Source organism: Crocodylus porosus, unplaced genomic scaffold (genome assembly GCF_001723895.1).
Source record: "Crocodylus porosus isolate Cpor-Errol unplaced genomic scaffold, CroPor_comp1, whole genome shotgun sequence".
NCBI lineage: Eukaryota > Metazoa > Chordata > Crocodylia > Crocodylidae > Crocodylus > Crocodylus porosus.
In genome coordinates, this window is record NW_017728938.1 from 2034505 (window position 1) to 2054202 (window position 19698).

Genomic DNA, 19698 nt, shown 5'->3' on the forward strand with positions numbered 1-19698 from the left:
GGGGAAGTGGGGCAGAGAATGAAACCTTGCTCAGCTTTGCCTGGAAGCTGGACCCTTGCTTTGAGTGAATGGGGGCTATACTTACACTGTGATGAGCTTGTTCTGCAGTTCAGGTTTGGTGATGATGTACACCTGGACCGTATCAAAGAGCTCCCGGGATATGAAATCCTCTGGGACCTGCATGGCCAAAGCAGCAATGCATCACTGAGGGTAGAGCACCCAGTCAAAACCTAGCAGCAAACTAAGTGCAAGCAAAAGGGACAGTCCTTGAGGACCCTGGAAAGGAACTTTTGAAGACAACTTTACAAATTATAATGTAACAATGAATCTCAGTTTAGTCCATCAAACATACAAATGGCCCAGGAGCTCATTGGAGATGGGGGACCCAGCCACAGGAGGACAGTGCCCTGCTTGGAGCTCTCCATGCACAGTGTAAATGAACATCCAGGTTCCCCAACAGACTGGTATCACTGACCTGGTAGGTTATTTTAGGTCCCAGTGTTGGGTGGAATTCACTGAAGAAGATGCATTCAATTCTGCTGCTGCTCCCCATGATGCTGCTGCAAGACAGCATGTGCAGCATCAATGTCTATTAAAAAAGCAGTAAGGTAAGATCTCCTGGAAGAGATGAGGGTGAAAGAAGTCCCATCCTCCTCCCAGGAAGGACATGGAAGAAGCAGCACACACCAGAGACTGACCTGGGTTTAATACCTCTGAAACCCAAACTCTGAAGTAAAGTTACAGCAGTGGTAAGTCTGGCTCTTTTGATCTAAAGTCTGTGGTCGTCATTCCTGCTTTTGAACCGGGGCCCAGGACTTCCAGGTTTTAGGCATTGCCTGTTTGAATGGAAGATGTATGTACATTGCTGTGGGGGCAGGAACTGGATCCCATGGCCACCCCTGCCCATGGCCTGGCCCGTGGCTGACCTGTCAGGCAAGCACGAGCTGTGCCACTGCGGTTTCTAAGGGTAGGACAGCCCACACTGGCTCCTGGCCCCAAGCCTGTCTGTGATAACACAGGCACTGACCCAAGCAACTGGGCACATCACATCTCAGCCTTAGCCTGGCACTGGCCCCAAGAGCCATCATGCACCAAGCAGGTCTTTGCTTCTCCTTCCTGCTGTGCTGCTGCAACCTTTCACTAGGGGCCACAGGTCTGTCACCTGCCCCCCCTGTGGCCAGTGCTGTCAGGTCTTAAACATGAAATTATCATATTGGAAGATCAACACAATCACATCTGCTGAAAAACTATTGTACACAGAAAACACATGCAAATAAGTCTCATTTACTTTCTATTGCCCACTGTAAGTTGCCAGTGAGTGAGCAGGCACCGGGTCACTACAGCTGAAGCATTTCTTTATTTCGAAGCCAGCAGGCAGACCCGAGTGCTAGCAGCAAGCCCCAGTCAGTGAGGGATCCCTGAGGGTTTTGCATCAATAACGGCCTCAAAACTCCCCGCACGTCCTGAGCACTTTAACTATTATTGATCGTGCATCGCACGAGTGTTGGAAGTACCCTGCAAATGCAACCATTCCCGCGCACCTGGCAGCGCTGCCGGCACCGCCACCGGTGGGCGCCCGCTCGCTCGTGCGGCGGGCCGGGCTGCCCCCACGTCCCGGGCAGCAGCCGCACAGCCACGGCGGCGCAGGACGGCGGCAGTCGCCAGCTCACCTCCGCGCCGCTCCAGCAGCCTCGTGTTCGTCTGCGCAGGCGCGGCTCAGCCACCCGCTCCTCCCGCATGCGCAGTAGGGCCGAGCGAAGGACCCTCCCCCAGCCGCTCGTGTCACGTGGTGTCGTTCTAAGACCGCCTCTCGTCACATGGCCCGAAGGATGACGGCAAAGCGGAGTGACAGCTCCGAGGAAGGCAGGTACCACTGGTGATGGACAGCGGAGCTCAGCCAATAGGTCGGGCCAAACCCTCAAGTGGGTGGGTTTCTATGGTGATGGACAGGCCACCTAGCCAATCAGGAGGGGGAGAGCTCCTTTGCTGCTCTCCGCGGAGTTCCGGGTGCGCTGCCGCGGCTCCGGCGGGTGGCTCTCTCGGCGCGCTCAGTCCGCCGCCGTCGGGCTCCGGGTGCGAGCGCAGCAGCGGCGCTGCGGGGCCACGAGACCGGCTCCGCGCACCATGGCCCTGAGCGCGGAGGCGGAGTCGGGGATCTACCGGTCCCTGCGTGCTGCCTCGGGCGCTGCAGCGCACCTGGTCTCGCTGGCGCTCCCCGTGTCCGTGGCTGTAGTCGCCAGGCCCGGGTCAAGTAAGTCGGGCGCGGGGGGACGCGGGGAGAAGCCGGGCGTGGAGCGACCCCCGCGTGCGGGTGTCTGTGCGCCGTGCGGCTCAGAATGCCTGGCTTGAAAGTGATCACCTGGCAGGGGAAGCACCATGACCGTGTAGGCGGGCTCCCCAGGGCAGGTGATTGTCTCTGATATGTCCTCCATCGGAGGTCTATATTAAGCAGATTCTTTTTGGTATTGGGTGGTGGAACCGGAGCTTGCTCCATCCACTCCATGCATTGACCTGGTATTGCATGCTTCCGGGACCGGTGCAAAAAAAAAAAAAAAAGTGTCTGTGCGCACAAGGGGCTTTGCCAGGACCGCCCTGCCTCGAGCTGCACCCCCGGCCCGGGCGCCTTCGCCCTCCCGCCGCTCGGGCCCACTTGGCACCTGCAGCAGCCCCGGCGTCGGGCCTCTTGTGGCTAGTTACTGCAGCTCCTGGACTACATTACACCATGGAGAGAGTAGGACGAGACCAGAGCCCCAGTCCCAGCGATGGCTGAGGCTGACCCAGTCTGTCCATTAGATGCAGATTTTTCTAGTCTTCAGCTGTGAAGTTTCAGCTCCTGCTGTGATTTAACTGCACATCTTTAGGGGCATGCTGTCAACTTTGAAACCTAGAGTGCCTAGATCTGTGTGTCTCGTTATCCAGAAAGGAGGGGAAATCATAAGGAGCATGTTAAGATGGCCTTTTCATGCCAGGCCTCTCTTGGTCCGTTATCTGGTACCATGTAAACCAGTACAGCCTGTTCCAGGGTCAAGTTGTTGCCAGCTAAGCCAGCGCCCCCACCTGAGCTAGTCGGGGAGGAGGGTGTGTGGGCATCCCCCAGGACTTAAAAAACAAAACCTGTCAAAGGGTGGATGAGCCTCCTGCAAGCCAATGCCCATCCATACCTGGGGAGGAGATGGGCGCTGCCAGATTGCTCTACCCAATGAATCACCAACGATGCAAAGCAATTCAACCAGTCTGGGGGGTTGTTACAGCATCTGAAGTGCCCCAACAGTTGCAGCAGCCTCAGGACTGACTTGACTTGATATTAAGACTGAAGCTGGAGCATCTGCCATTGTGCAGCTGGGGAAGTAGCAAAAGTGACTGACAGATTTTTTTTCCAGTGAACAGCACTCAAGGGAAGACTTCTAGGATTTACCAGAAGGGACATGCACACAGCACAGCTGTCAGTGGGAAGGGAGGATATTACCTTTTTTGTGCTTTAAGTGGCATCTTCTGGCACAGGAAGATTTGGGGACCCAAAGAAAAGTGATGTGCCCAAGCTCAAACAGGCAGTCTGTGATGGAGCAGGGAGCTGGCCCTGCAGCTTCCCAGTCCCAGGCTAGTGCCTAAACTTGTGGATCTTTCTCCCTGTCCTGAACTTTGGGGATTCCTTGTGTCGATGCCTTTCCATTCTCTGAAGTGCCTAATCCATCAAATTAGAAGGAAGCTTTTTTTTTTTTCTCTTCAACTGTACATTAGCATTTCACTGTGCTAGATGGCTGGTCTGAAAGGGCTCATTGGTCTCTCTCATTTCATTCCAGGCTTATTCTCCTGGCACCCTCTCTTAATGTCACTTGCGGTAAGTCAGACAAGATCTCTGCATTCCTGTCTCGCACCCTATAACCTGCATGTCAGTTGAGCATGATAGTCCCACTGCCTGTGTCCCACAACCTGCTCAGTTCACCATTGCCCTGCGTCACCTACAACTTTAAGACACAGTGGGTGTAACTTGCTGATGAATAAGAACAGGAGTGTGTTTTACAATTTTGTTCGCACAATTTTGCATGACTGCATGATGTGCAGTGGCAAATAGGGTGGTGGGGACTGGAATCCCACAACACCTGCTCTTTACCCTTGCTTGAGCCCCACAGAGAAAGCACCTCTCCAGGTTATAACCAGCCTGAAAGGTTGTAAGTCAGGCACTCATGCTTGTTTCGGCAGTAATGCCAGGCTATTGAAAACATTTATGAAGTGCTTTTGCTCAGGGTGTGCTTGGCCAAGCCAGACACCTGGCTAGGCATGTTCACTGAATGGCTGCAAACCAGTTTTACAACGCAGTTCTGGTGCTCCCAGCATGGCGAGTACTTGTCACTGTTGGGAGTAAGCAGAGAACTACCTTGGCAACAAGGACATGTCCTGATGAGCGCACACATGCAGTTTGCAGCACCTTAAAGCAGTATGAGGCACCACAAACCACATGCAGTGCACATGCACCTTTTTGCCACACGGCTAATTAGCAGTGCAGCAGTTTTTTTGACACCAGGAGATCCTAAAAAAAAAATGCTACTGAAAGAAGTGCCGTGTGGTACATGCAGCAGCAGCGTGCATCATCAGAAAGGGAGCCTGGTCAGCTAGGATCACACTCGAGCTGCCAGCTAGGCTCCAAGTGGCTGGCTTGGCACCATTGCTTCCCTAGATGGTCCCCAGGACCTCAGATAAGACTGCTGAGGCCAGCACAAGTGCTGGTCCCAGCCTCTCCTACCCCACCCAGGTCACTTTGCCACATGCTGAAGTGCACACATAGGGGCGTGCCCAGGAACAATTAGCAGCAGCACAAATATGTGCCACTGCTATGTCCCATGGGAAATGCATAACCCTGCACATGCGTGTTCATTAGGACAAGCCCAAGGATGCATTTTTCCAGCACACACTTTTTCTTCCTTGGCCCAGCCCTTCTGTTGCTGCCCCCTGCAATGAAGGTGTGGTGGCAGCATCCTAGCCCAGTGGTACTTAACCTCTGGCTTGCAGAACTGTCATCCAGCCCACAGGGCTCCTCATTGGTCTGGAAATTAGGCAGTGAAGGAGTCATGGCAGCATTAATTGCTGCTCCCCTACTGCCTATTTCTGGATGTGGTGGGGAGCCTTGTGGGATAAATAATGTGGCCCTGCATGTGGGGTTGGGCTGGCACAGGGCTGAATTTGGATGCACAGGGTCACAACCATGGTCCAACTCTGTCATTCATCTGGCCCATGGGGCTGGAACGTTGGGTGCCACTGCCCTAGCCCAAATGAGTTGGGAGGGTGGCAGGGAGCAATGGGCTACATTCCAGGTTGCTGGAAAATCCCCACTGAAGAGCCCCATTACTGAACTTATGACTCCTCCACACTGCAGTTGTCTGTCTTAGGCATCTACACAGCCTCCATCACCAAAGCACCTCAGGGCCTGTCTTCTGGTTTCCATGGAGATGACAAGGAAGAGGTTGCAGGTGCCAGCATTACTCTGCCCATTGCATTCCAACAGCTGTGCTAAACCCTTGTTCTTGTTTCCCCAGTTCTCCTTCTTGATGACAGAAGCCCTGCTGGTTTTCTCTCCAGAGACCTCACTGCTGCGCTCCTTCTCCCGCAAAGTCAAGGTCCGCTTCCATTGGGTGCTGCAGCTGCTCTGCCTCCTCTGTGCCTTGCTGGGCCTAGGCATCATCAGCTACAACAAGTACCTGAATGGCAAGTCCCACTTTGTCACCTGGCATGGCCTGACTGGCTTGCTGACTGTGCTGTATGCCAGCATGCAGTGTATGGGGGGCCTCGCCCTCCTGTACCCCAAGCTGATGAAAAACTGGACGCTGGCCAAGCTGAAGCTCTATCATGCCACCTCTGGGTTGGTTTGCTACCTCCTGGGCTGTGCCAGCCTCATGCTGGGCATGTGCTCCCTGTGGTTTACCACCTTGGTGACTGGCATCTTCTGGTACCTGGCAGTACTGTGCCCTATCCTCACCAGCCTGGTTATCATGAATCAAGTGAGCAATGCTTACCTCTACCGCAAAAGGATGAAGCCCTGAGGGATGATGCTGGAACACTGCCTTCCTGTGATCCTTGAAGGTTCTGCACATAGCCCATGGGGCATTCAGGGGCTTCTGGGTCCTTGGGTGCAGGAAGTCTCCAGTGCAGCTCACCTGCTTGCTGTTGTGTGATGTTTCCTTGGAGCTAGACTTCTATTTTCTTTTTATTACTGAAACTGTCTGTCATGTTGAACCTGCTGTTCAGAAAACTTCTTGCAGCCCTGATCTCAGGGTTGTAGTTTCTGTCAGCTAAGATGTGTGTTGTGTGTGAAAAACCTCAGTAATCCATCTATGCCTGCTCTGGTGCTGAATAGTGTCCTAGCAGTACCTGCCTCTGGAGGTGGCAAACAGCTTGACAGTACTTGCACTGGATGCTATGCCTGCTTGCTCAGACTTTGTACAGCCAGCAGCAAAAAGGCTTTTCAGGGCTACTTGTGCTTAATAGGCTCAAGTCTCATGCATTTTTTTTCCTCCCATATAAACATTGGGAATATAGGGTGGCTGAGGGCAGGGAAGCTTATTCCATTTGTTTGTAACTGGGAGCACCTTGCATTCTGCCTTCTAGGTCACTTTTGTTAGTATAACTCCATGTTTCCTTGCAATGAAGAAGCCCACAGGACAGGTTACTCTAAACCAATATGGGGAGAGGAGTTGTGAGGCTGTGCTTTACAGATCCGTATCACTGCATATAGGATGTGAATACCAACTGGGGGGGGGGGGCATGCCTTGCTTTGGAGAACCACCAATACGAAGATGCACAGGCCTGGGGCAGACAAGTCTGGAGGGGCTGCTTTCTCCCCTCAAGAGGAGGAGCCTCACAGGTACCCTAGTAGAGAATTTGACATCAAGGAGATTTGAGATACTGCATTAAGATCATTCTGTGAAAGGAGTTGAACCCAAGCTGGGAGCACAAATGCCCAACTCCATACCTATCACCTTGGGTTTGGTGCTATCAGTGTTGGAAGCCCCAGAATGGATCAGAGTCCATTAAAGGTCTTTCCTGCATGCAGCTGCCTGGCGAAGGACAGCATGTCATCTGAGGTCTGACTCACCCTCTGCAGCATTTGCTGGGACCTGGAAAATTTAGTTACAACTGTGGCAGAGATTCAGTACCTCACTGTATCAGAATATAGCTGCACAAGGACCTCTGCTTATGTATGATTTATAAAGAAGTTATCTCCAGGCTTAAAAGTCAAGTGACCAGCCCAGGAAAGGGAGCATCTCACCTTGTGGCAGCTTATGCATGCAGGGCTGGAGCTGTTGCCAAGCTAGTTTGGAGACAGAAGAGATAGTGGGGAGAGAGGCCCCCCTTTCCCAACTTGGAGCACATCAGTGTAATTAGCTTCACTTAACAGGTAGGGGAACTTACTTACCTGGGGTCACACAATGAGTAGAGCTAAGAATAGGGCTATAGTCTCCAGGAATGGAGGCAATGCTGCTAAACCAGCTTCTCTCCCTGATTCTGTTGCATCCTTGAGCTGAAACTCTAACTCACTGTTGTCTTTCCAGCCATGTGAGTATCAGCACCAGGCAGGTACTTGTGTCCCCATTCTGCATGTTAATTGGATCATGTTCCCATTGTATGTACCATACTGTCTTTGATTTACTGGTCACTGGAACAGGGGGAGAGGTGGGAAATGGATTGTACAGGTGATCTGGTGGCACTGAGGTGGCCAGAAGAGGAGGTGGAGCAAATAGCTTGTTTGAAAGGGAAGGTGCAAATACTGCTGTCCTGGGGAAGAGGAGAAATGTGAGCCTCCCATGACACAATATAGAAAAATGCACTTTGGTTTCAGAATGATGGAGCTGGAAACTGAATGTAACTACTGGTTTGATTCTTCTTCTCACAAAAAACACATATGGAAGAAAACACAAGTCTCCCAAAATCAAGTCATTTTTGAGGGAGAGGCTTAGTACATATGGACTAAGCTAGTGTCTGAGCCCAATGAGAGGAACCTTCACCTGTTACTTGAATAAACTAGGAAACAACTGATGAACCATAAGATGTCCACCTTAGAAGACTCAGTATCACATCCTGGAGCATTACCTGCCATACAGTAGTCCCATTTCACATGGTCACAGAATTTTACTGGCTTAAGGGATGCCCAGATTGTTTTTCAGGGACGCTCACATCGCTTCATTCAGGAGTAGGGAGAGGAATGCCTGGATACGAGTATCCCTGGCTCCAGAATGAAGCCCTATTCCCACCTGTAACACACTGTCATGTTCATGACTTTCCTTCCCAGCTGAATGTGTTAATGAACCTACCTTACCAGCAGCAAAGTCTCATGTAGCTTTATGGGTACAAGGGATGCAGAAATGGTTTCAAAGGTGGGGGAGCCTCAATCTATTACTTTTCAGGATAGAAGAACTGCAGCTGTAGACAGCAGCACTTTCAGCCCACTTGTAAAAGGACATCCTAGTCTCTGCAGGACAGGTGAACTGGGAAAAGACCTGAGCAAGAACAATGAATCTGCATCCAGAGCCTTTTATATATACAATAAAAAGTTTCTAACAGCTGTAACTGGACTGGCATTTGTAGGTGGGGTTGTTGGGGTTTTTTTAATAGCAGGAAACCTTCATCTATTGAAGAAGATACTCATGGGAGAATAGAAGCATCTACACTTAGCTGGTGCTTTTCAGTCCTACATCACCAGGAAGAATTTAGTAACACAGGGTAAGAATAGCCCCTTTGCCTCTTAGTGCTCCTATCCAACCTACCATGTTCACTGATACAGCACAAGCAAGCCAATTTGTATTTTGGGAGCACTGTGTTGGAACTGCATTCCTCCAGTCCAGACAGTATTGGGTGCACAAGGTGAGTACAGGTGAATTCCACCTGCATGGACTGCAGGGGCCAGAGAAGGAAGCTTCTATCACAATGGAAAACTTGAAGCATCATCCTTTTTCTTGTCCCTTATCCATAATTTGCCTGTTTCCTCCAGTGACCTATACCTCTTCTCTATCCTACTCCAGAACCCAGTCTGCTAGGTTATGCTTTGAGTCCTGATCTCCAACACCACTTGCTATTTGCAGCTTGCTGCATCTCCCTTCTAATACCATTTTCCTGCATTCTGCACAGAACTTGCTAGTCCAGTTGTGCCCCCACCAGTTTTACTGAGGCTCCTCACTTCTGACCTGAGGCATCATAGCTCAATTCCTAATACAGCTCTCAGACTGGTTTGGAGCTAAGAATAACATCACAGAAGAAGCTGAAGCAGTTATTAAATTACATGAATCTTCAGGAGTGAACAAAGACGGTAGCCACACTAAGAAGGAAATACTAAGGGCACCCCCCTTCCCTTCACTCTCCTACTGACAGTGACAGAGGCTAGGGTCAGGTTATCAATAGCATATTTAGAATTGCATTAGTACCTCAAGAGAACTATGCAGGCCATTTCTTACTCAGACTCCAGACAAGGAAGAGTTGAATGCTGCTTTTAGTCTGACACTTCACACAGCATTTTTCCAACTGTCGGTTTGTTACACCTGCTAAAAGTTCTTGTCAAACCCTCCCCTTCCAGCTTTAAAATCTTCACAGCTTCCTTTGGTGAGAGTCTGTCCAGATGCCATGCTGATTCCTTTCTGCAGTCTGATGGGTAGTAGTACCGTCTCTTCAAATTAGCTTGTAAACCCAGGCCATGCACATTATGTGATGGGAAGGCAGCTGGAGAACTGGCAGCTGTAGCTGCAGCTCTTTGGTACCAACTAGCCTTCTTGAGCCTGCATCATTAAGGCTTCTAGCACAAAAGTGTACAGCAGCAGGCAGTATCTTGCTTGTCTTGGCATGGTTTCTTCATGCCATTCTCAGGCTAGGGCTTAATTTCACCAGCACTTGTTGGTTGCCACTGGAAAGAAAAACATAGCTCAGGTTTTTTGGGGCATCTGCCAATACTAATTACCAATGCTGTTTGGAGAATCTGGTCCTATACCTATTCGTATATTGCCTGATCTGGTGGCTACAGTCCAGGGCATCATAGGATGGGAGTATCTGCAAACAGGAACTCCTGTTACGTAAGATAATTCATCAGCCAAAGTGCAGCCAAAAGCTCCATGACTATAACCCTGCCTTCTCTCATACACTAGTCTCTGTTAATACGGAGCCAGTTCTAAACTACAACCGTTGCTGCTTTACAGGCTTTTCACCTAAAAAAAATTACACAGGTTCATAAGCATTTTGGTTATCAGATTCAGGTGGAGCTGCAAGAGGTGTATCTCTGTATCATTACTCTTTTAACTCTCTGGGCACTAGGCTTTTCCAATGCATTTGGTCGCATCTAGTGCGTTAATATACCCAAGCCATAAATGGCATTTGCTGAAATTCTCCTGGGGCTCTGCAAGCTTAACAGTATCTTTAAAACAGGTGCCCAAAGTCAGTACCTAAATCAGTGGCCCCATTTTCAAGAGTGCCTTCAGCTCCCATCATGTTCTGTGCATACAAATCTGCCACAGCATGCGTCTGTCGCTGCAGAATCACACACCACACTCATTTTCAACAAGTGGATAGATTTGCTCTCAGAAGACCCTCATGGCTGCAAAGAAGCATATGCATGCTCACCTGACAGTGCTGCCTGCTGGCTCAGGGAGAGCCTGAAATGGCAGCCTCACACAAACTGTGTTACGATTATTTGAGCACCCACGTAGCCCATTCATCCTGCAAACCCAAACTGCCACCCAGGTACCAGGAATCCCAACTACCTTCTCTACCCTGACCAGCTTATCCCTGTTACTACTGCTGCAATAAAAATCAGTGGCATAGTAACTTCTCCTTACCCCATGGGTACAGAAAGCGTAAAACAAGTACAGTACCAGCAAGGAGAGGCTGCTGTTGGATACACATCAAACTGCATAAAAGCCCATTTTATTAACTTGTCCAAAACCAGTTCTCAGTTGGCTACACCCAGTGCTGGAGAGATTCAAGCCCATTCTGACACAGAACCTTGCTCTGGTGTTTGATGCTGAAAGCAAGTCCTGCATCCCTGGCTGCAGAACACAGCAGAAATCCACAGCAATCCCAATTCCACACCTGCTCCTAACTTCCACTGTACCACCCTCAGACCCTTCCATAATTCTAAGTCTGCACACCCCTCACATCACCAATTTCTCATGCCATGCAGTCTATCCAACCCTGAGGGTCATGACTTAACAGGGTGACAGCTACCTAGTTACTCTTGGGCCAGAGCAAGGATCTCTTATCTCTAGAGATGAAAGCCTAAGACCAGACTCTTGTGCTCTCACAGCCCACCACTGACAGCCCCTGGCCATGTTTGTAGCAGCCCTGGCTTCCAGCTCTGATCTCAAAAAGGCCAGCCCTGCACTTCTGTTCTTTAGCTAGAAACCATACTGAAACTAGTTGCACAGAACAAACAAAAGGATCACTGGTGCCCTAGGAAGCATAAAGGCCTCTGACACTCATGGGGCTAAATCCAGATGTAGCTGTGAACTAAATGGTGAGGAAGGAAGCAGTGTAGAGTGATGGAGAAACAGTGGAAACAGATTCCCTTGACAGGACTTACAGGATGGATTTACAAACTAAAAGTGAGAGGCACTCTTTGAAAGAATTGTTTATTAATACTAAAATTTCTGTGTATTTCCTGGTTGACAAAACCTTCTTGTGTGGTCCTTTATAAAAATAATCCTGACACCATCAAACGCGCTTCCCAGTCTGGTAACCATCTCCCAGGGAAGTCTAGGGCACAGCCTTTTGGGGGGCTGGTTCTCAAGAAAAGAATTTCCAGATAATACACCTGTCCCCCACCTTGCCCCTCCCTCCAAAAGAAAATCCCATCAATACAGAGGAAGGGAAAAAGGAGGGGAGGATGCCAAGAGCCTAAGCAAAGCATATAAAAAAACCCAAAACAAAACAGGTGTCAGAGGAATTGTCAAGAGCTCACAATAAAATAAATTCCAGCTTCTAAAATAAAGAATCAACATAGAGACAATTCATCCAAGCAGCAGTGAAAGGAGCTGCCCCTCCAGGTCAGGGGCTGTGTTATCATCTGAATCACTGCAAAGAGAACTGAAGAAAACCTGAAGTAGCAACAACACAAATAAAATAGACTCCCTCCTCTAGATCCCCAAGGAAAGTCTGGGGTTGATTTTTTTTTTCCATGTGCTAGACTCAAAGCCAGAAGCAGATTGCTCCAGATCCCCAGGCTTTTGAGTCAGTAACTCAAGCAAGGCCCCTCCAAGAGTGAGCAGCACAAGCAATAACTTTGTCCCTAAAAAAAATTCTTCTCTCTCCAGGAATTCTGGCAATTACTAATTCTGGAATTTATCCTGGCATGTTCCTGCCAGGCCCATGGGGCAGGTGGGAGAAAGTTAAATATAACAAAGGGGATAAAAAGCTTCCTGCTCTTTAGATAAGTAACACAATTAACTTTAAAAAGGGGAAATGGAGGTTGCAGGGTCTTTTGAACAACCACCATCACAAACTAAGAGAGAAAGTGTTGTGTCATTTGCTGAATTTGCTCTCTCAGGTGCTGAAAGGTTTATTTAGTGGTCTAGCATACACGAACAGATCCACTTAGCACGTGGGGAAAGGGTCAGTCCAATGCTGCACACCCAGATGGTGTGCTGCTGGTGAGACCTGGACACTGAAGCATACACATTGTTAGCCACAGTAGCAGCCGCTGGCATAAGCAACCAGCACAAGGCCCTTCTGGAAGAATCAGTCCATATCCCGTGCTGAGGAGATGTAGGGAGATCTGCCCTCACAGAGATCCATCTCCAGCTTTTAGTGTCTGAGGAACCTCACACTACTACTGAAGAGAACATGAACCAGAGCCCCATCAGCAGAGAGATCCTTTCCACAAGGTCAGTGGTAGCCATGATTACCACCAAGAGTCCAGAAAACTGGTATTGACCAAGCGTGGCTATTAGGTACTAAACTGAGGTAGCCCCCCCACCCTCTCAGTCAACTGGAGAAGTCCCCTGCTCCCTGCAGACAAGGGCCCTGGGGAGCAGACAGTGCTGTGAAGAGACACAAGGGATTGGTAGCAGCTCTCCGACACACAGAGATGGGAGAAGAAAGTGTGTGTGTGTGGGGGGGGGGTGTTTGCAGGTCACAGCTGAGGAGGGGCATCCTCAAAGGTGATGAGACTAGACTCCTGGCTGGCTCCTTTCCCTGCAATGCTGGCATCTCGGCCGCTCTCCTCCTTCTCGGGAAGCAGTGGGATGTCCTCCTTGGCACCCTCCTCTTCATCATCCTCCATGCTGGGCCACACTGATTGGTCTTCCACACGTTTCAACCGCTCATTCAACGCTTTCAGGGCCAGTTGTCTGCAAGACAAAAACATGCAAGGTTAACACAGGCTTAACCTCGCTGCACTTGGACAAGAAGAGTACATTGTTGCAGTGTGCTTGCCATTTCCTGGGTATTGCAGGGATCTCTCCCCATGCTTGGGTAAGCTAACTCTCCAGCCCAATTAGCCAACTACATGGCAGGAACTCCCAAGATGATCACTGTGCTAAGATTCCTCCTGCCCTTGTGTTCTCTCCTTTTTCCTCTACCTTTTCTATTTCAGCTTGTGTTCGAGCAATCTCTTCCCCACTCATCACAGCTACAATCCCAGCTGAGGAACAGATACTGGTCCTTGCCTGCTGCATCTGCCAGACCTAAGAACATCAGCTCCACAGTGCTTTCACCCCCTGCCAGCTCAGGCATCCCAACAAACATCAGGCAGCTCTCCACTCCTCTCAGCTCAGACCCCTCTCCCAGCAATTTCAGGTTCCTGTGAAGTGCTTACCACTTTACCCCTCCACTAATAAGTGTCTTCCTATGGTTAATCACTCCTATTAGGGAGCTGAAGCTGTGCCTCTTCACCTTCAGTATATAGCCTATTGCTAGCATGAACAGGAGGATTTTATGTTATTTTCACTTGGCTGCTTTTGCCCAGGAGACACCATGGGCAGTAGTGGGAGCACTAACAACTATTCCAGGCAGCAATGCCTTTTATGTGAATTTTGATACAGCAATCCAGTTTAGACCAGTGCACCCAGGACAGATGAATTTCTCATTCTACAAGCTACAGTGAACCTTGATCTCATACCTAAGGGCCCAGACCTGTCAGAACACCCAGCTTTGCACTGGAGGTTCAGACTGGCTCCTAAGAAACCTATTAGGACAACCTCATGATATCAGGAGTCAGTCATTTCCTCTGCAGCCCACCCAACAAGGTCTGCTTTCAAGGGAACCTGCCAGAGAATATCAGAAGGCTGCAGCTCAACAGAAAATGACTGCTTTCCCTCCTCTTTTGCTTGTCACATTTGAATTGTGGTGCTGGTGGAGCACCAGAAAAGACAATAACTCACCCATGAGCACTGGTTAATGCTTAACTTATCCTTCCAGTGTCAGCATTATCCCTGAAGTTAATCTCCACTCACCAGCCCCTCAAAAGGGAATCCCTGCAGAAAGATTCTCAAGCAGGCAATGCCAGATTATATTTGGTACAGGACTGTGTGCATCCACCATTCCTCCAGTGTTACCCAATGCTCAGTGTCACCTCTTCTTGGGAGAACCTCATCTGGACTGCTCCTGTGCACACCACCACTTCTCCCCTAGCATGGCAGCAAGTATAGCTGCAGAGTATGCCCAGGATCCTTGCTGTCAGTTTCACTCCTGCTGCAAACAGGAATTTTGGTAGGAAGGACAGTGGCTTGATCCGAAGAGAGAGGGAGAAGTGAAATAAGGGAAGAAGTCAAAGGAGATGGGGAAGCCTAACAGGTCAAGGAAATGGCATTCAGAGCCAGTGACTGCACACACTCAGGAAAAGGTGTGGCCAGAAGAAATTGGGAGTGCTAGCGAGATAATGTATTCATTGCTTAGCAGTGGGACATGACAGTAACTCATTTAGACTGAGTAAAACAGAAAGGAGAAGGGGAGTAGTAGAGATCATCAACAGGATAACTACCAGCAAAAACAAAAGAAAAGGAGCAAGACTGCAGTGAAGGGGGAAAAAGTAGAAAAATGAGAGCAGGTATGTGTAGGAAGGGGTGGATGGTGCAAGGCAAAATCCAAAAGAAAATGAAGGCAGAGGCACTCCCAAGAAAGTTTTGATATCCAAGGATCCTGACCCATGAACATTTAAAAATAACTACTGTGAAGTCTGAAGAACTCCTCCTCAATTCTCCTTCAAACTGAGCTCTCACCAATCCCTGCAAAGTGATATTAACCCTATCCAAGCTACAATACAGGTCTGTTAAATGCAGAAATGCGCCTCTAGAGTAGTTTCAGTCCCACTCCTTCCCCCAAGTCTCAAAGGCAATTTAAGCGTTCCTACTACTGGGGAAGCCAGGTCAGTGACATTTACTTCAAATGCTGGCAATGGCATCTAGAACATTTTTATTTTATTCATCTAAACAAGCACATTTGTTCTCAAAGTCAATGGGGGGGGGGGCGGGACACAGATGACACACACCGGACTTCAGCTCTGGTTCTGCTGAAGGAAGAGAATGCTCTTCCATTAGCAAAGATCTAGCATGGAGTTTGCTTTTTACCACAAGATAACTAACACTAGGATGGACTCTATACATCCTGGTCTAGCCTGGACAGTCCTGGATTTCAGAGGCCAGTCCTAGCTGGCTGCTGGGCATTAAAGCGAGTGTCCCAGAAACAGCAGTGTGGAGGCAGTTGGGCAGGGAGGTGGAGCAGGCACCGCTGCCTCCCACCCTCACCTCTGCCTGCAGCAGTGCCTGTGACTTGCGAGAGCTGGGCAGGTGGAAAAGGGCAGCACTCCAGATGTCCCAAATTTCCTTATGGTCAGCCTAACTAACCCCCTCAACAAGGCAGATCAGGTGTTGCACCTCTACTGAAAAATGTCAGATCAACTGTTGCTACCACAAAACATGTAGAGGATCAGATGCCCTTTATTACCTTTAAAGAGAAGACTTTTTTTAATCTGCAGAGTGGGTCATAAATGCCTATTCCATCCTTATCCCAGTCACTCAAATGACAGTCATTTTAAACCTGATCCAGGTACTCAGGGCCTGGATTGGAAGAAAATTCTGTGCAGCTTGCAAAATGTTATACATCATTCTTTGCTTCATTGTGCAAATCTATCAGATACTCAGGACAAATGGTTGCCATTCTACACAGGAAGTTTACATCATTCTATTTGCTTCTTTGCATTTTGTCTAGGCTCTCAGCCATATGCCATGTCCTGTACACTCCAGTTATATGGCAAGACCAAGGCTCAATTGAAATTAGTTCCATGATGCTGTACTTGGACACCCCTCCCCCACAAGTTGTGTGCACAGTGCAATTTAAGCTACTGATGTGTCACCAGGGAGGAAGACTTGAGAGACCAGTACCCATATGAAAGAAACTAGGTAAAGCACTCAGTGCAAAGCACAACACAGGAGAAGGGAAACACACAATGCCCGCCTGCTCCAGGTAGCAGAATGTCCTGCCATGTTTGTATTCTGTTAGAGTCACAATTGATTCTATATCCTCCCATACACTGCTTTCACTGCAAGCCTTTCAGTAGTTAAGTGTCAGCCCCTCCAGACAAATCCAGCATGATACCCAGCTCTAGGATGGGACAAGATCGTGTGAACAGGGTCTTTCACAGACAGGCACGGATGCTGAAGAGCTTTCCTCTTCAGCAGATTTCAGCCCTGAAAAAAATCTCAGCTCCAGCTCATTGGAAAACATGCATATATGGTTCTTATTTTAAACTTTTGCTGTTGCAACTGAGCCAATACCACTCCTTTCTTCAGACACACCAGCAAAGGCTTCCCTCATTTCTCCATATGCAGGGTAAACAAGCCCTTAACTCCCCCAAAAGACAGCTGCACTAAGGTGCACACTTTGGCTCAGGTAGGATGCTCAGGACACCTGTCCCAACAGCTGTAAATAAGAGGAGTCCAATAGTTTCCACAGCCGAGTGCACAGAGCAGCCAGCTAAGCTCCCAGTGAATAATGCTAGTTATTTGCTTTCCCACACTAACCCTCTACTCCTCCTGGACCTGTTGTCTTATTTCAGCTCTCTCTCTCAGTTTTCCTCTACTTTAATCCCTTCTGGCCTGTGAGACCACCTTCCAAAAGGAGCTAAGACGACTCCCGTCTGACCTGCCTCAGAGGGGTTGCTGAAACAACAGAGGCAGCTTTCTGCCTTACTTGTGTAATCAATCCCAACACTGAATCTACAAACAAGATGCCAGGCAGACTGGTGGGCGGGGTTCCCTGCAGAGGGTGACTGTTTCATTCTGAAGTCTGATTACAGGCTTTACCTTGGACAGAAAGGATAAAACCCTCTCCCCCAGTCCTTCTACCTCCAATTCTGATATGACTGTTCCACTGCACCAAGAAACATACACTGATTGTTGCTTTCTGGAAAAGTCAGAGACTACCCAGATGAACAACCGGGTGGAGAGGTGTGGCCAGTCCAAAGGCCTGATTCTATAAGCACTTTCAGCTGACTACAGTGGAAGGTACGGGGTGCAACTGGGTCCAGAAACGCACATATTACTGTTCCCTCCTCCACATCCTGAATCATCAAGAGCAAATCCAAGGTAATAAGCTGACCATTCTTTTCAGTGGTCTTCAGCTCTGTTTCACATTGAATGTTCTAAGCTGTGACTTGAGACTTATTAAATCAAATCTCCCCTGAACACAGAGCCTGTGAGAAATCACCAACAGCCAAAAAGCCCTGCAGCTGCTCAGATTACTGCTGTCTGGCTCAGTCTATCAGAAGCTTTTGTCAGCTGCAATTACCCCAAACAGGGCTAACCTGAATACATGGAAATGTTTACACAAGGCAGACAATAAATGCAAATTGCCTGGTCTCTCTCTGGAAATTTGTTAAATCAAAACAAATTGTACATCAGACAGCACTGACTTTAAAAGTTTAGATAAAGAGGGTACAAACCCCCTGGAAAAAATAAGAGCGTTTAAGATCTTGTTTTAAATGCTGTTTTACCAACCTAAACAGCTACTTGTGCTAATGCAAGAGAGCCATAAAATAAGAGTGACTAACAACATGAAACTGACTCAGCTAATCTCACCAGCGAAAGAGAGAGAGAGAGAGAGAGAGAGAGCACGCGCGCGAGAGTGGGCAGGCACTGGGGCAAATTACAGCCTGCAGAGACTTAGGAACACGCTTACAATTCTCCCATTAATTTCAAGGGGAATACACTGGCACTGACATGACAGTTGAATGTGCAGGTTTATGGGGGCTAAATTATTAAAGTACACATGAACCTAAGTTAAATATTAGGAAGAAATAAATGGTTTTAGAATTAAGCCTCAACTGCTTCCTTCAAATTCTTCAAACCATGAGCACAATGACCCATCTGGGCACTGTAGTGGGTTTTCCTGCTTGTGGGACCCATTCTGGTTTGATGCCAGAAGGCCTGCTCTTTTCAGTGGCATCATTTTTCTCTGCACTAGTTGCACCACTTACCCTAGGAGTAGCAGTGGTGGGAATACTCATATTTGACAGATCTGCTCTCATAAGAGCCTGAAGACACAATGCTTAAAATTCAGCTGTATCACAGCAGCATTCCCACCACTTATCTTCACTTGAGCCTCATAAGGAAAAGCCTAAGACATCCTACAACATAAAGGAATCCCTCAGCATTAGACAGAGCCCTAGCCTCAGACCTTGGCGGAGAATGGTAAGTAAAGGACAAATGTATTGTTAAATACACCCTTCTAAAAGGAACCCTTTTTATAATATCTACAACTACTTGAGGCTACTTGGAACCACAAAGTTTGATTGTGCTACCAGAGCTCCTTCGTTCCCTTCTGCAGGTATCCCGGGCTCATGGTGCCCGATCAGATAAGGTAAGCGTGGAGCAATCCTATACCTTCTCCTCTCAGCATCCTGGGGGTCTGTTCCAGGCAAGCTGATGGTGATGGACGAGGGAGCACCAACATCGTAACGCTTCACTGTCTTGCGGCAGACTTTCACCTTCACCAAGACACCATGCACCAAGTTGGCCACGAGGCCGACCACGGGCTGCAGGATCTCAGGGAAGAACGTAGCGAAGGCAAAGTGGTCCGACATGTCCCCACGGCCCCGACTGTGCCGCTGGTAGAAGCGCAGGTAGACCCAGCTGGAAAGGACGCCAAAGCCGTAGGAGGCCAGCACGGCACCCTCAATCAGGGTGGTCAACCGCAGCACAGCCAGCACCAGGAGCAGGAGCATGGGCACAGCCTTCATGCGCACCTGCGGCACCTTCAGCACCGTGCTGTCCCCCATGGTCTGCTTGAGGGCCACCAGGACGCCGCCAAGGAAGCCGGCTGTGCCGTGGAGGCGCACGGTGAACAGGTAGGCCAGGTTGAAGGACGCCACGTAGGTGAGCAGGTAGGCGAAGGCCCCCAGCACCCCCACCGACACGCTGACCACAGTGAAGAAGACAAGCAACTCCAGGGCCCCCCACAGAGGCTCCAGCAACCGCCCCGCCGCCGCCAGCGTGGCCAGGCTCAGGCCCACGCCCCACGCGTGCCGCTCCACCAGCCCGTGCGTCGCCAGCGTCCACACCCAGCAGTTGGGCGGGAAAAGGTAGCCGGGCGTCACGCCGAGCGCGGAGGCCGTGTCGGCCGCGAAGGACAGCGCGTAGAGCAGCAGCACGGCCCCGCAGAGCGCCTTCACCGCCACGCTCGTGCCGCCCAGCGCCGCCACGCAGTGCTGCCGCGCCACCGGCAGGTACCGCTTCA

General features: G+C 49.5%; 3 protein-coding genes across 9 annotated transcripts in view; 1 reads left to right on the plus strand and 2 right to left on the minus strand.

Moving 5' to 3' along the window:
- NPRL2 (NPR2-like, GATOR1 complex subunit) overlaps positions 1-1721 on the minus strand; it is a 10466-nt gene extending 8745 nt beyond the window's left edge. Inside the window, exons 1-4 of one of the 7 annotated variants that reach the window (XM_019547456.1) lie at positions 1671-1721; positions 699-836; positions 476-589; positions 86-177 (exon numbers count right to left, since the gene is read on the minus strand). In XM_019547456.1, coding sequence (XP_019403001.1) covers positions 86-177; positions 476-583 — 200 coding nt within the window. In that variant the 5' untranslated portion in view covers positions 584-589; positions 699-836; positions 1671-1721. Of the gene's footprint in view, positions 1-85; positions 178-475; positions 619-687; positions 837-1541; positions 1604-1670 lie in introns of those variants that run through there. The other 6 variants (XM_019547457.1, XM_019547461.1, XM_019547455.1 and 3 more) reach the window with 6 other exon arrangements.
- Positions 1722-2008: 287 nt separating this feature from the next.
- LOC109318297 (cytochrome b561 domain-containing protein 2) lies at positions 2009-8555 on the plus strand. The gene is made up of 3 exons (XM_019547463.1): positions 2009-2251; positions 3801-3838; positions 5532-8555. The coding sequence occupies exons 1-3, from the start codon at positions 2125-2127 to the stop codon at positions 6033-6035; spliced, it is 669 nt and encodes a 222-aa protein (XP_019403008.1). The 5' UTR covers positions 2009-2124; the 3' UTR covers positions 6036-8555.
- Positions 8556-11583: 3028 nt separating this feature from the next.
- The window catches only part of TMEM115 (transmembrane protein 115), a 9130-nt gene continuing 1015 nt past the window's right edge, over positions 11584-19698 (minus strand). The window contains exons 2-3 of the mRNA XM_019547384.1: positions 18846-19693; positions 11584-13316 (exon numbers count right to left, since the gene is read on the minus strand). Of these exons, the coding sequence (XP_019402929.1) occupies positions 13100-13316; positions 18846-19693 (1065 nt within the window). The 3' untranslated portion in view covers positions 11584-13099. The remainder of the gene's footprint in view (positions 13317-18845; positions 19694-19698) is intronic.